The sequence below is a fragment of the Nannospalax galili genome, unplaced genomic scaffold, assembly GCF_000622305.1.
Source record: "Nannospalax galili isolate Female #2095 unplaced genomic scaffold, S.galili_v1.0 scaffold487, whole genome shotgun sequence".
NCBI classification, from domain to species: Eukaryota; Metazoa; Chordata; class Mammalia; order Rodentia; family Spalacidae; genus Nannospalax; species Nannospalax galili.
The window spans coordinates 921070-934294 of record NW_008357047.1 but is presented as its reverse complement, the minus strand read 5'-3'; the positions used below and the strand labels follow the sequence as shown (position 1 = coordinate 934294).

The 13225-nt window shown below is 38.7% G+C and overlaps 1 protein-coding gene across 1 annotated transcript in view; it reads right to left on the bottom strand.

The window, feature by feature from the left end:
- Malrd1 (MAM and LDL receptor class A domain containing 1) overlaps window positions 1–13225 on the bottom strand; it is a 721844-nt gene that overhangs the window by 207363 nt on the left and 501256 nt on the right. The window contains exon 29 of the mRNA XM_029557135.1: window positions 3323–3451. Within this exon, the coding sequence (XP_029412995.1) occupies window positions 3323–3451 (129 nt within the window). The remainder of the gene's footprint in view (window positions 1–3322; window positions 3452–13225) is intronic.

Sequence of the window (13225 nt, the reverse complement as noted above, 5' to 3'; positions counted from 1 at the left end):
AATTCCTTAAAACTGTGGATAGCATTAATCAGACACGAGCATATAAGTGACTTTGGTTTGAACACCAAGATTACCCATGTATGATTTCATTATCAATACCTCAAGTACTTATGGGAAAAGGTAAAAATCATATGTCTGTCTTAGTCCTCTAAGTGAAGCAAAGAGAAAATATGCACTGTTCACACTGAAAGCCAAAACATAAAGGAATTTAAGACTGTATGTTGTGTACACATACATGTGCATGTCACAACACACACACACACACACACACACACACACAATCCTCCATTTGTAATTCTGAGGTAGATGATGGTAAACTTATTGATAGCATTTGTTATAATTTAAAAATTAACTAGGAAACTTCATTCACAAACAACTTGTATAGAAAAAAATCCCATTACATTTAATATTCTTTTCACTTGAATATTTTTTCATAATACAAATTGAGTCTTTGAAGCCTAAAATAATGTCTTATACATATTTATATGCTCAATTCTCTGTTCGTGGCACATACTATGAATATAAATATACGGAAGAATTCTACATCTGCACAAATACTTTCAATTCATGTGTTAAATCAAAGGAAGACAATGTGGTATCTGTAATGTTTAGATTGAAACGTCAGCGTGACACAAAGTCAAAAGCACCCAAGAAGAGTCTCAAAGAAAGATTGTCTACAGTGGATTGCACTCTGGGCATGTCAGTGGAGTAGAATCTTTGTTAAGTTAAACTAGGTTAGAAGATCCAGCCTGGTGTGGGAAACACACTCCCACTGCACAGAGAAGAGGAAGCTGGTGGAGCTCTGGGCCTGCCTAAGCTCCTTCTCTCTCTGCTCTTGACGGTGGCTGTGATGAACCAGCTGTCTCAGCTCCTGCTGCCGTGTCTTCCTCACAGTGATGGACTGTGACCTAGCATTGTGAGCTAAAATAAAGTGTTATTTGTCCCTAAGCTGCTTTTTGTCAGGGCTTTGTCATAGCAACAGAAATGAAATTAGAATACTATCCATTAGAACCTTTTATATGAACATGATTCAGGGATTTTTTCCCTTCAATCAATTACATATGCCATGTGAGTCTACCTAAAGTGAGGTACATACTATACTCAGATTCACAGAGAAAACAGAATGCTGGTTTCCATGGTCTGTGATATCAGGGAGTTAAAATTTCATGAATATTTTGTAAGTTTCCACCTAGAGATGGATAATCAAGATGGCCATTTAACAATATAAAGGTGATTAACATCAGTTAAACTCTATACTTAAAATGATTTAAATGACTTCAGTTTTTTGTTCTACTTATTTTATAGCATTGAAAAATAAATACACCCAAAATGATTAAAAAAGAAAATGAAGAATCATTGCCACTGTTAGATCCCTGGGAATAAAAATGATGCTAAGCTGAAAAATATAAATAAATCTGCTTCTGTGGTACCCTGCCTCTAAGAAGGTCAACATTCAGTCTCCCAAGTCCCTCTCAGTGTAGGACTTATTGTCCTGTAAAGTCAGAGTTTTTTGATCTAGACTGGACTGTTATTTGGCTGGCTATCAGAATGGGTTGCATGCAACATTTTGTGTTATATGAGGCTAAGTCAGATGAACTCTTTTGGTTTTCCCAAGGCTTTTGGAATGGTCACTGTTGGAGCACCAATTCTAGCAGAAGCCAGTTCTTTGTAAGAAGACTATTCTGTGTGGCTGTCATGGTATGTGAGGCTCATGTCACATGAAATAGCCATAGAGGATGAGTTTCAATATGAATTAAGATGGAGAAACTAAAGTGTTTAAACAGGAAGAACCCATCATGGAACAGCCTGCTCAGTCCCCCAAATCATTTTAATTATTGTTCAGAAATAACCTGCCAAGTTGACTTACTAACTCACTAAAGGAAGATAAAAAATGAAGCTGTTGGTGAGGCCACTAGCTTCTGCAGGAGCTTATTTGTAGTAAACCATAAGTTTAAACCATAAGGCACCCTATAGAGTTGAAGATTCTGTGTGGATGAGCTGGAGGTGTAGCTCAGTGGCAGGGTGTCTGCGTACCATGTACAAGGCCCTAGGTTCAATCCTGAGAATTGTGGAAACAAATGGTGAGAAAGGTCCCACATAGAGCCAGGCACAGGGGCACAGGTCTAGCCCACAGCACTCAAAGGCTGAGGCATGACAATCAGAAGTTTGAGGTCAATCGGGGCTCTTCAGCAAGAACCTCTTTCAGAAAAGGAGGGTTGTGGGATTCTGTGTAGAAGCCCAACAGTAAGACACATGAATAAAATTGGATTTTGGCATATTTTGTGGTTTTAAATTGCAGTTGTATATACGTTAAAGAGTCAGTTCCATTACCTTGTATTGAAAAACTAATGAAAACCTTTTGGTGCTCTTCTTCTAGTGCAATATAATTGATAATAATAGTTCATGAGGCCGGGCGTGGTGGCGCACGTCTTTAATCCCGGCACTTGGGAGGCAGAGGCAGGCAGATCTCCACGAGTTCAAGGCCAGCCTGGTCTACATAGTGAGTTCCAGGACAGCTGGAGCTACAGAGAGACCCTGTCTCAAAAAGACCAAAAAAAAAAAAAAAAAAAAGTTAATGAATTGATATTTACATAATGTTTGTTTTTAGTTTTATAAAGTCAACTATGTTTTGGAAAATAGGAATTGGTAAGAGAAATCAAGCTAGTATAAAATGTAGACAGTAAGTCCAATTTGGGGGTGTTTTAGTTCTGAATGTTCCCCAGATCTGCTCGAGCATATTGCGGGGACTTTTTGTAAGATGATTCAATAGACTTCTCTGCATGGAAGTAAAAACAATGAGAAGGCTGACATTCGGATATTTCTGCAGAAAAGTTGGGGAAAATGTTTTGGTGAGTACATTTATTCCTACACATAAAAGCACATTAGTATTATTATTTATCATTGTGGAGTATCACAATGCACGTGTGTTCTCTCATTCCTGTGTGTGAATTCCAGTGTGCCTATACCAGAGCACCTGTGTGGAGGTCAGAGGACAACCTCGGTGTTGGTAATCACCTTCCAGCTTCTTTGTGGCAGCGTCTCTTTTTTTTTCTTTCTGCTCCATATGCTAGGTTAGCTGGCCAGTGAGCTTCCAGGGATTCTCCTGTGCCTGACTCCAATCTACCCACAGAAACACTGATATTACAGACATGCATGCCACCAGATTCTGGGGATTCAGACAGGTCCTCATAATATGGCATGTGCTTTATGCACAGATCCATCTCTGTATCCCTCAAAAGAACATTTCTCCTGAGCCCTCAATGTCATTGTTACTCTGCTCAGAAAAAGCTGACCCGGCCTCCTCACAGGCAATTATACTCACCACAATGAGCTTCATCAGATCTATCGGAGCAGTCTGGCTTGTAGTCACAAACGAGATGGGATGCAATGCACTTCTTGTCCTGGCACAGAAAATCCGTGGATTCTGAGCAAATCTCAGAGATTTCTCCAGCTAAGGAAAACAAAATAAAACCATAAACAGCATTGAATCAATATGGGCATGACATTTGAAGATACCTGTTTGTTGTTTTATAGATTTCATGCTATAAAATTAGTGACTTTAACAATTGCCCAAGGTAGACTTCTTGACAATGGCCTGTCCTTCATTCTATCATTAATTCTTCATCGCATCACACAACATAAACTTTCTATTAATTAAAAATTTTTTTAGACAATTTTGCACGTTCATACAATTCATACAGATCAGTCTGTCGCCACCCACCCTTCCTTCCCCTTTTTCTCTGTCCTCGTCGGTCTGACACTCTTCAGTTCATGTCACACCAGGACGGTTTGGTGGCTTTGTTAGAATTCTTTCCACTCTACTGAGACATGTTCACAGGTTTGTCTGTCTCTCTACTCTATACTCTGTCAAAACATAAATCTTCATTATCATCTATTGCAGCTAACATACAACTTAATGCATTGTTGGTGATTAATAAATGCAGGTTATAGTAACTGAAGGCATGCTGGGGGCTTTAGTGGATTTGTATAGACTCTTCAAAGTCATTCGTGTATTTGAATATTTTTGTTATAGGCACAAAGAAATGATATTTCATAGTTTCAAAGTAATTTAAAGTTCTGAGAAGATTATCACATCATCTTCGAAAATGTAACTAACTTAGAAAAGTCTTCATTACATAGGTGGTTATTAACCCAAGTTTTGGGTAATTTATTTAAATTTAGGCTGCATTTACATGAATAAAAAGGAAAAACCTCTACTGACTTGACTGAGGTGCATTTGTGTGATCTTTGAACCATCTCCATACTACAATAGTTAAAACCTATTAACTTCCAGAAATAACCCACTAATAAGATTAGGACTGCATGAAGATGAAGAATGAAGGAGAGGGAATCGGTGACTATAGTGAATAATTCAACCATGGGCTCAAAGGTCGTGTTCACTGCTTAAAACTTTTGCCATATCATTTTAATTAACAGTAGTGATAATTTGTAGTGAACCCAGAGCAGCAATATGGGTGTCCTTTTATACACAAGTCAGTGCATTTGGGAGTATCTTATTTTTCTATGTCCTAGGATATGAACCTATGTCATTACTCCACAGGGGAAATGTGTTTGGACTTCAATCTAAATAACTGTTCCTCTAGTTACTTAAAATATAGTGAAATAAACTACACCTCCAAATAAGATTTATTTTCATCAGGAGTTTCAAATTGCAAAGCTAGGAACAGCTATCAAGTCAGTATTTTGAAATGTACTGAATGGGAGGATAACTAGGATTCTTTTCTATGGAAAAACCAGGTGTACCAGGAACAAATATAGAAAACGGAGCCTTCAAAATGCTAATAAAACTGATCTCTTTTAAGGTCAGAATATAATAAATGGAAATGATTGATTACTGTGGACATACATAGTTTAATGGAAATGATTGATCACATAAAGCGAGACCACTGTGGACCCATGAAGTTAATGGAAATGTTAGATTATGTAGAAAGAGGCCACTGTGGATACATGTGGTTATTACCATCTTTTATTCAGCCAAAATAATAAAAAGAGTAACTATTGATCCAGTTAATCAGTTGTGCTCCAAATCTTTCTTACAGATGACAGCTTATTATTCATGCATATTTTCTCATTTTAGAAAGAACTATGGGACAAATTTTGCAAATAAAAGGAAATCTCACCATTGCTGACAAAGAGATATTACATAGCCAATATTTACAATTGTCTAGAAAATAACAATACCTTTTATTCTTTCTATTTACTATGACCATTTAAATATATCTTATAACTACTGGGTTTAAAGAAGGTCAGAACACACATTAGACAACTGATAGCAAAATATCTGAAACTGTAACATTATTGATCCCAATGAGAGCAGAGTTCAGTCAAAATGGTGAGAAGTGTTACCAATGGTACCAGGCTGTGTATGAGTGCATAGCAAGAGTTTAGACACATATAAACAAATAGGACTTCACTTGATATACACAGTATATTACTAAGTATATTACTAACACTGACTTTTCATTTTTCCAAAATAAAATGTAGCTTTATAAAGTGTTAATATATTTGTCTGAAGAAAAATTATATATATAATATATCAACCTCTCCTTTCTATCATGAAACCCAGACTTTTACATTGAAAATTGAACAAATGGACATATTTTAAATATCCATTTTTGTTTATCAATTGTCCATATAATTGAACCAATATATTGAAAAATAACAAAAAATCAATGGTTTAAAATATTAGACAGAAAATCTGGTTGAAAAAAGCACAAGATGAAAGATGAGAGATGATAAAACAGTAACATAAACAAAACTCAAAAGCGATGCAGCTAACCAGACCCCTGGAACTCTGCAAACAGTAACATTTTTTAAACATCTCTTTTTTGAGACAGGATCTCATGCATCCCAGGATGGTCTCAAACTCAGTATATATCCAGGAATGTCCTTGAACCTGAGCTCTTTCTGTTTCTAGCCCCTGAGTACTGGGGCTGCAGGCTTGACCCACTACATCTAGTTAACAAAATGCTGGGGATCAAATTCTGGGATTCATGCATGCTAGGAAAGTGCTCTAGGGAAGCCACAGCCCCAGTCCCTAAAGAAACATGCAGTGTTCAATGATTTGTCACCTCTTCCTGGTTCCTCTACCTCAGCTTAAAACCATGGATGAGATGTGTGATGATTTCTAACTACAAATGAAACATAGCATCTTTTTCCTATCTGGACATAACCCTGCTTTGGATATGTCCAAAGGGCTTTCCTTTTTCCAAACCTCAGTTCTACTAGGCCTGAGCCAACATCTCTTGACATTCCCACTTCTATTTTGGCTCATTCTGTAGTGTGGGCTTCAAAGTCCAGACCAATTGTGAGCCTGGCCCACTTTCATTTGTACTTCCTTAAGGGTCACATCTGTTGTGATGCTAAGTGCTCCCTGGGGCGGATGATACAAACATGTACAGTCCAATCTGTTCCTTTTGCAGGGTTTTAGATGCTCATGGTATCTTTTCTGTGCTATTTCTCCACAGCCTATCAGAAAAACAGGAATTCATGCACTTTTCCCCCCTCTTGGCTTCCTGTATTTCTCATTTCTTCCAAAAAACATCTCCATTCCACAGATACACATTTTCTATCCACTGTTGCCTTTATTCAAAATTTTATGTCCTCAGCAATGTGGTAGAAAAGCATGGCTGTTGACAATATATGTGTGCATCGTTTCAATAACGTGTAACTGTTAAGTACTGGGTAGGTGGAGGCAGGAGAACTCCTGGGACACCTGGATAGGCATCTTACCCTCCCCACCTCTGTGTGTGTTTGTGTGCATGCAAGTATACGTGATCATGCGTGTGTCCAGGTCTGTATGCAGGTGTATGCTCAGGTGTGCATGATACAGAGACTGAGAATCTCGGGTGCTGTTCCTCCAGAGCCATCTGCCTTATTTCTTGAGTCAGAATCTCTCACCGAGACCAGTACTTGGATTCCAAATGGTATGAAAACTTCTTCCATAGGAGCTGGGGACTGACGGCAGGACTTTATCCTGTGAGGCAAGCGCTTTATTGAATGAGCTTCTCCCCAGCCCTATGGGCATCTTATTTCTCAGCTTCATTTGCTATTAGTGAAGCCGTAAGACTGTTATTGATGGAGAAATATTAGGTTCTGAATGAACCTCACATGATCACAACCCTCCAACTGCCTTCCATGTATGACACAACACCAACCACAAGCCCCTCCCTGAAAGGAATAATATAAAAACCCTGAGTCTCTAAGAAAGACAATCACTTTCTCTGGATCCCGGGCCATGAGGAGTTGCCCTCTCAGGTCTATTCTCTGCCTAAACAAACCTGCTTAGTCTGTTGAAGTCAAATCTCATCTCTTCTCCTGCTTCCTATTTTCTTACAGTTATAACTCATGATATGCGAGCAGTAATGTGCTCTAGTTCAAGAGAAGTCAAGAAGACTTTCATACTTACTCTCCATGGTCTACTATATAACCTACTAGATGGACAGAAAAAACATGAGCACCAGGATACACCTAACAGTCATGAAAATGTGCCTGAGTTGTTACAAAACACAATGCATAGGAAAAGCTCTCCACTAATCTGTTCATTTGGCAATGGCTGCAAAGTGAATGGCATAGGAATTTCCTAGATTGTGATATATGTTTTACTTGTTTTGTGATGGCAGCAGCCCAATACAATAGAATGTGGTGACATTGATGACAGTGATGACGGTGATGATGGTGGTGATGGTGATGATGATGGTGACGGTGATGATGGTGGTGACAACTCTAACTCCTATGAACAGTTTTGACTTCCCTCATTTTGCCTGAGTATGCTGCATATATTAACTTAACTGCTAACACAAGTCCATGAAGTAGACAATACATTTCTTTAGAAATCACCTAATTCACAGAGCTATTTACAAAGCCAGAATCTGTGCTTTCTTCACATAATCTTTACATTTTCTTTTTAATTTTTATGGAATTATTGTGCATTTCACACTATACATCTTGGATCATATTTAGATCACCTCCCCTGTCTGCACCCCTATATTTCCATCCCTTGTGCCATATTTCATGCATTTTGTCATACATATTAAGGCCTATGCAGTCAAATTTGTGTCCCAAATGTCTATATTTTATTTCTAATAATTTCTTCTATTTACTTATGTATATGGTGTGCATATGAGTTTGCTATTTTCTTTGTGCCCTTATAATACTTTGGGTTTGCTGGTTTATTATGTTGACTATGATGTATCCTTTCCTAGATCACCATTGTTCCTGTATTATTATGAAATTTATTACTTTCTGTGTTCTTATTATTGAGACTGTGTTCCTTCCTACTCTGTGTCTATTGTCCTTTCAGGTATCTTTTACAGCACTGTCATAATGAAGTGACTAAGAACTGTATTAGCTTATATTTGTGTTGAAATAGCCATATTTCTCTATCAATATTAAGAGATAATGTATTGTATATAGAAATTTGGCTTGCCAATTACTTTCAGGACTTAAATGATCTTGAACTCTGCTTTGCTGCCTTCTAGAGGTGTTGCCTTGAGATGTAATGTTATTCATTCTGATGTTATTTGCCTTTTTTGGTGAGTTGGGGCTTTCTTCTCACAGCTTTTAATATTAGTTATTTAGTCTCTATTTTTTTAGAGTTCCATACACTATATTTGATCATATTTAGATCCCTTCCTTTCTCTGCACCCTTCTAATGCACCCCCACCCTAGTTTTCATGCACTCTGTCATATATATTAATGCCAATTAAGGCCAGTTTTTGTCCCCAAATGTCCTTCAATGTGAATTCATCCCCTGGAGCCTGGCTAACTTACCTAGCATCACACCTTTCAGGAAAACCAACTCTTCTTCCAGTAGTTATTGGTTGCCTGTAGTTAGTATTTCCGCAGCAAAGGTTGGAGTTTCTTATGCATTTCTCCTCTTCTATCCTGGGATTTTGTCTGGTTTGATCTTGCATGGGTCTTGTGCATGCTGACACCATTGCTATAAGTTCATATAAGTAACTTCCCATCTGTCTGGATGTTTCCTTGAGGTCATCAACTACCTCTAGCTCTTTTATCTTGACTATAGTGTCATGGAAAGATTCTTATCTGGTCATATTTCTTTTGCATTTGTGATAAACAATCTTCATTTTCAATTTCATTGGGTTAGAATACCTAAGAGGTACTTTGACACACTATGAGAAAATTCACTAATACACTTGTGTATAGATGTTAATTTCTTTTCCTAGCTTTGGGAAGATTTTTGCTGTCATTTTATTCTGTAGTTTTTCTGTGCCATTTATTTTGTATCTCAAATCCTTCTAGCCTATGGACTGTTAGTTATAGTTCCTTGATTGATCATGTCCCAGAATTCTGAGTCATTGTGGTCAAGTTTACTTTTTTTCACATCCATATTACTGATGTTCCATCTATCTTGCTGGCCTTTCCTTCTGTGTTGCTGAGTTTATCTGCCTATTTTGAATCCATATACTTGTTAGTATTCTCTTTGAGGTTATTCATCACTTTTAGTAGTAAACTTTTGAAATCATCAGCATTGTGCCCATTTCTGCATCTTGATTTCAGGGGTTGGGGAGCTGTGCTTTTTTGAGGGAGTCATGCTGCCGTTTTCCTGTTTCTTTTACTATGTGTTGTGACTTGGATATCTGTTAATTTGGATTTATATTCTTATTTTACCTGGAGATTTTTTTTTATTGAGCATCCTACTCTTGGGGAGTTAATTCACATTTCCATCTTAAGAGATGAGAGCAAATTGCCCTAACAGAAACAACACCAAACCATCTAAGATACTAAACTATACTTAAAATCAGTTGAAGCTTGCTAATCCATCACCAATGTTCATAAACATAAATGGCATAGCTAATGCAAAATGTGCCACAAGTTAAAATTATTTAGGGTAAATATGGAGCTAATAAAAAATGAAATAAGGAAAGGAGGGAGGTAACAAAGGGGAATAGAAGAAACAGAAAGACGAATAAAAGGAAGAAAAATGAGCTAGAGGAACAGAGACGTTTTTGAATAAGAGGAACAGATTAGAATAAAAGGGAAGTGAAAAGACAAAAAAAACACAAAATGTTCCCTAGTAATGACAAAACTAAATTAAAAAAAATACTTAACTGAAAAGCGAATTAACATAAAAGTGATGGATAAGACAAAACAGAAAGCAGGAAAAAAATAGAAAAGAGAGAAGACTGCACAATAACAATAAAATATTGTAGGCTGGCCATCTTCCTGGCCCTGACTTGTGATGCTCCTGAGCTCCCATCTACCCTGAGTAGCTAGTCAGAACCTGCCACTTGGTTGTCATCATCCTGGTCCAGGACTAGGTCAATTAGCGCTGTCTGAGACCTTCTGACTAGCCTGACAAATGTACCTTTCACCACTCATCAAAGGAATTTCTTTTCGCAACAGATTGATTCTGTTACAAAGTTCCACAACTAGCCAAATGCAGAGAATAAATATCTGTGAGATGCTCAACCCTGAGGGACACATCTACAATGCAAGATCTATACCTATAGCTCCAGGGAACATCATGGAACAGGGGGCAGAAAGAATACTAATGCATCTCACAATCGTGACCAGCAAAGCTCCCTCATGTAACAGCTGGTGATCAGCCCAGAAAACCAGAGAATAAGAGACTGCAGAGTGTTTGTCCCTGAGCAGGAAACCTATATCAAACCTCTGCCTTCCAAGACTCAGGGTCCATCACAGAAGAGTGTCCAGAAAGACTGTAAGAGCTGGAGGTAGTTTATGATAACACAGAAACAGTTTTCCAGTCAGCTGGAAAATTACTAATTTGAACTCACAGCAATGGTGATAAAACACACAATGGCACAGGATACACAAAAGCTCAAGCCAGACAAAATAGCATCACAGAAGTAGGGAGTGGATAAAAAGCCCCACCCTTAGCTGAGGTAACTGCTTCAGATGATTTCCTTATGGGTGTGATGCTACCTTAACCAGGCACCAGTAATGGATACACACTGAAGGACATCTGCGGACAAATTTGATTCGATAGACTGTAAAAAATATGACAACGTACATGCCATTCAGCAGGGGGCTATAAGAGGGGATCAGGTATGGAAGGGGGATCTAATATGATTGCATGAAATTCACACTCAATAAAACAAAAAAGAAATCAAACTGTCCTAGTTTGTTTCTCCATTGCTGCCCAGGGATGGCACCACCTACAGTGGGCTGGGCCCTCCCACATCACTCAACAATCAAGAAGGTGCCTCATGGACACGGCTGTCGAATGCCCCCCAAGCCCACCAGACTTGGGTCTTCAACAAGAAAGAAATCAAGACAAAAGTCTTGAAGTTATACGATGAATTTATTTGAAGATAAATTATTACAATTAGGTGATCAATCAAGGAATGGCTTCTTGTTGTGAGGAAAACAGATCTTATATAGGAATCAGATCAGGGGTAACCAAGAAATCAACAAGGATATTTTACTAACAGAAAGTAGCTAAGGACGCAGCGTTGTAGCTGCATTACATCACCAACTCCGTGCCCGAAGACAGAAATGAAACTAAGTTTCTAGAAGACCTAATTAATCATGGAGACATAGCCTGTCGGCTCAGACCGCTGAAGCAGAGCGCTCAGAAGCTCTTAAAGTGGCAGTCTTCTTTTCTCCAATGCTTTTGTCAAGCATGGCTCCCGACACAAGGCCACAGGCCAGTCCAATGAAAGCAATTTCCCAATTGAGGCGCCCTCAACCCAGGGGTGTCAAGTTGACACCAAAGCTATCCAGCACACAAACTTTTATATGCACAGGGGCAGAGGCTGCTGGAATTGTGAACCTCAGTCTTCCCTATGGTTTATGATGGTGGTGATCCAGCCACGGACGAGGGTCCGCTGTCCACCAGAGCTGTCTTCATTTCAGCACATTCCCTTCTCTGCATAGCAAGAGTTTTTCAGAATTTAGTGTGGAGAGTTTTTTCTTCCCTCCGGGTGCTCATCAAATCATATACTCCAGGGTAGCCGCTGTTCTAGTTGATGACTGTCTCCCAAGTGTGTTGTGAGGGAGAAGTAATCACAGACTGCATATTTACACAGGTGAGGTCCTGGGAGCCTTCTGTAAACTTCACATGTCAGCTTCTTAGTGTTGGACCTTCCGGGTTTCCACAAAAGCCTCCCCCCGCCCAGCTGTCTCTCACCACAGGACTGTGTTTCGCCAAATTCAGACTCCCTAAGCTGTGGTTTTTTCCTGTTCTCACATTTACAGGTTTACAGGTTTGCTCACTTTTAAATGACAGCACCCCTTTCAGGGTGACATCACGCCACTGCTCTGGAAATCATACAGTATGCCAAAATGGGACTGCTCGGCATTTTTTTTTTTTTTCGGTCTTTTTGAGACAGGGTCTCCCTGTAGCCCCAGCTGTCCTGGAACTCACTATGTAGACCAGGCTGTCCTTGAACTCACAGAGATCCACCTGCCTCTGCCTCCTGAGTGCTGGGATTAAAGGCTGTGCGCCACCATGCCTGCGAGTACTGACTTCTTAACTGGGTCATGGGAAGGCAACATTTACATCTGCCATATGACCCAGAAATCTAGAGAGCTATTACTCTTAACCAACACTATCCATAACTTCTCATAGTTTAGACAAACATTCAAACCTATAAGCCATACATTAAGTATTGTTCTAGAACAGACCTGGATCAGGCCCATCCATCCATCCACCCACCCACGCATCCTTCCATCCATCCATCCATCTATCCATCCATCTATCCATCCATCCATCCGTCCATCCATCCAGTCCTCCTGATGATCTGAATATCCTAAATTTTAGAACATGATATTGAAGTAAAACTCAATAATACATCTCTTCTTGACTTTTTCTCTACAATAGAAAAAAAACTGAATGAGAGAACTGTATTATGTTCACCATCATAGCATACAGCTGTGAGTTGAAGGGACACTTGTGGAAGTGTTTCATAAAAGTTGAGCTTGAGCATTGTCTGTTGCAGGAGGCTATTTTAAACTGAGTACATTTTAAACAGGCTGTGAGTACTAAGGGTTAAGCACCATGTTTACTGAATTTAAAAATATATTGGGTAAAAGGAATTATAGAATGTATATGTTTGAATGTTAAACAACTTTCAAACATTGAACCATTCAAAAGATAAATAGGCTAGGTGACAATTTCTATCACTACCTAAAATTATTTCTGAAGTACAAGGCATTCTTTGACTTGGTAGTCTACATTAACACATTAACAAAGTAATTTATTAATGCCTGCATG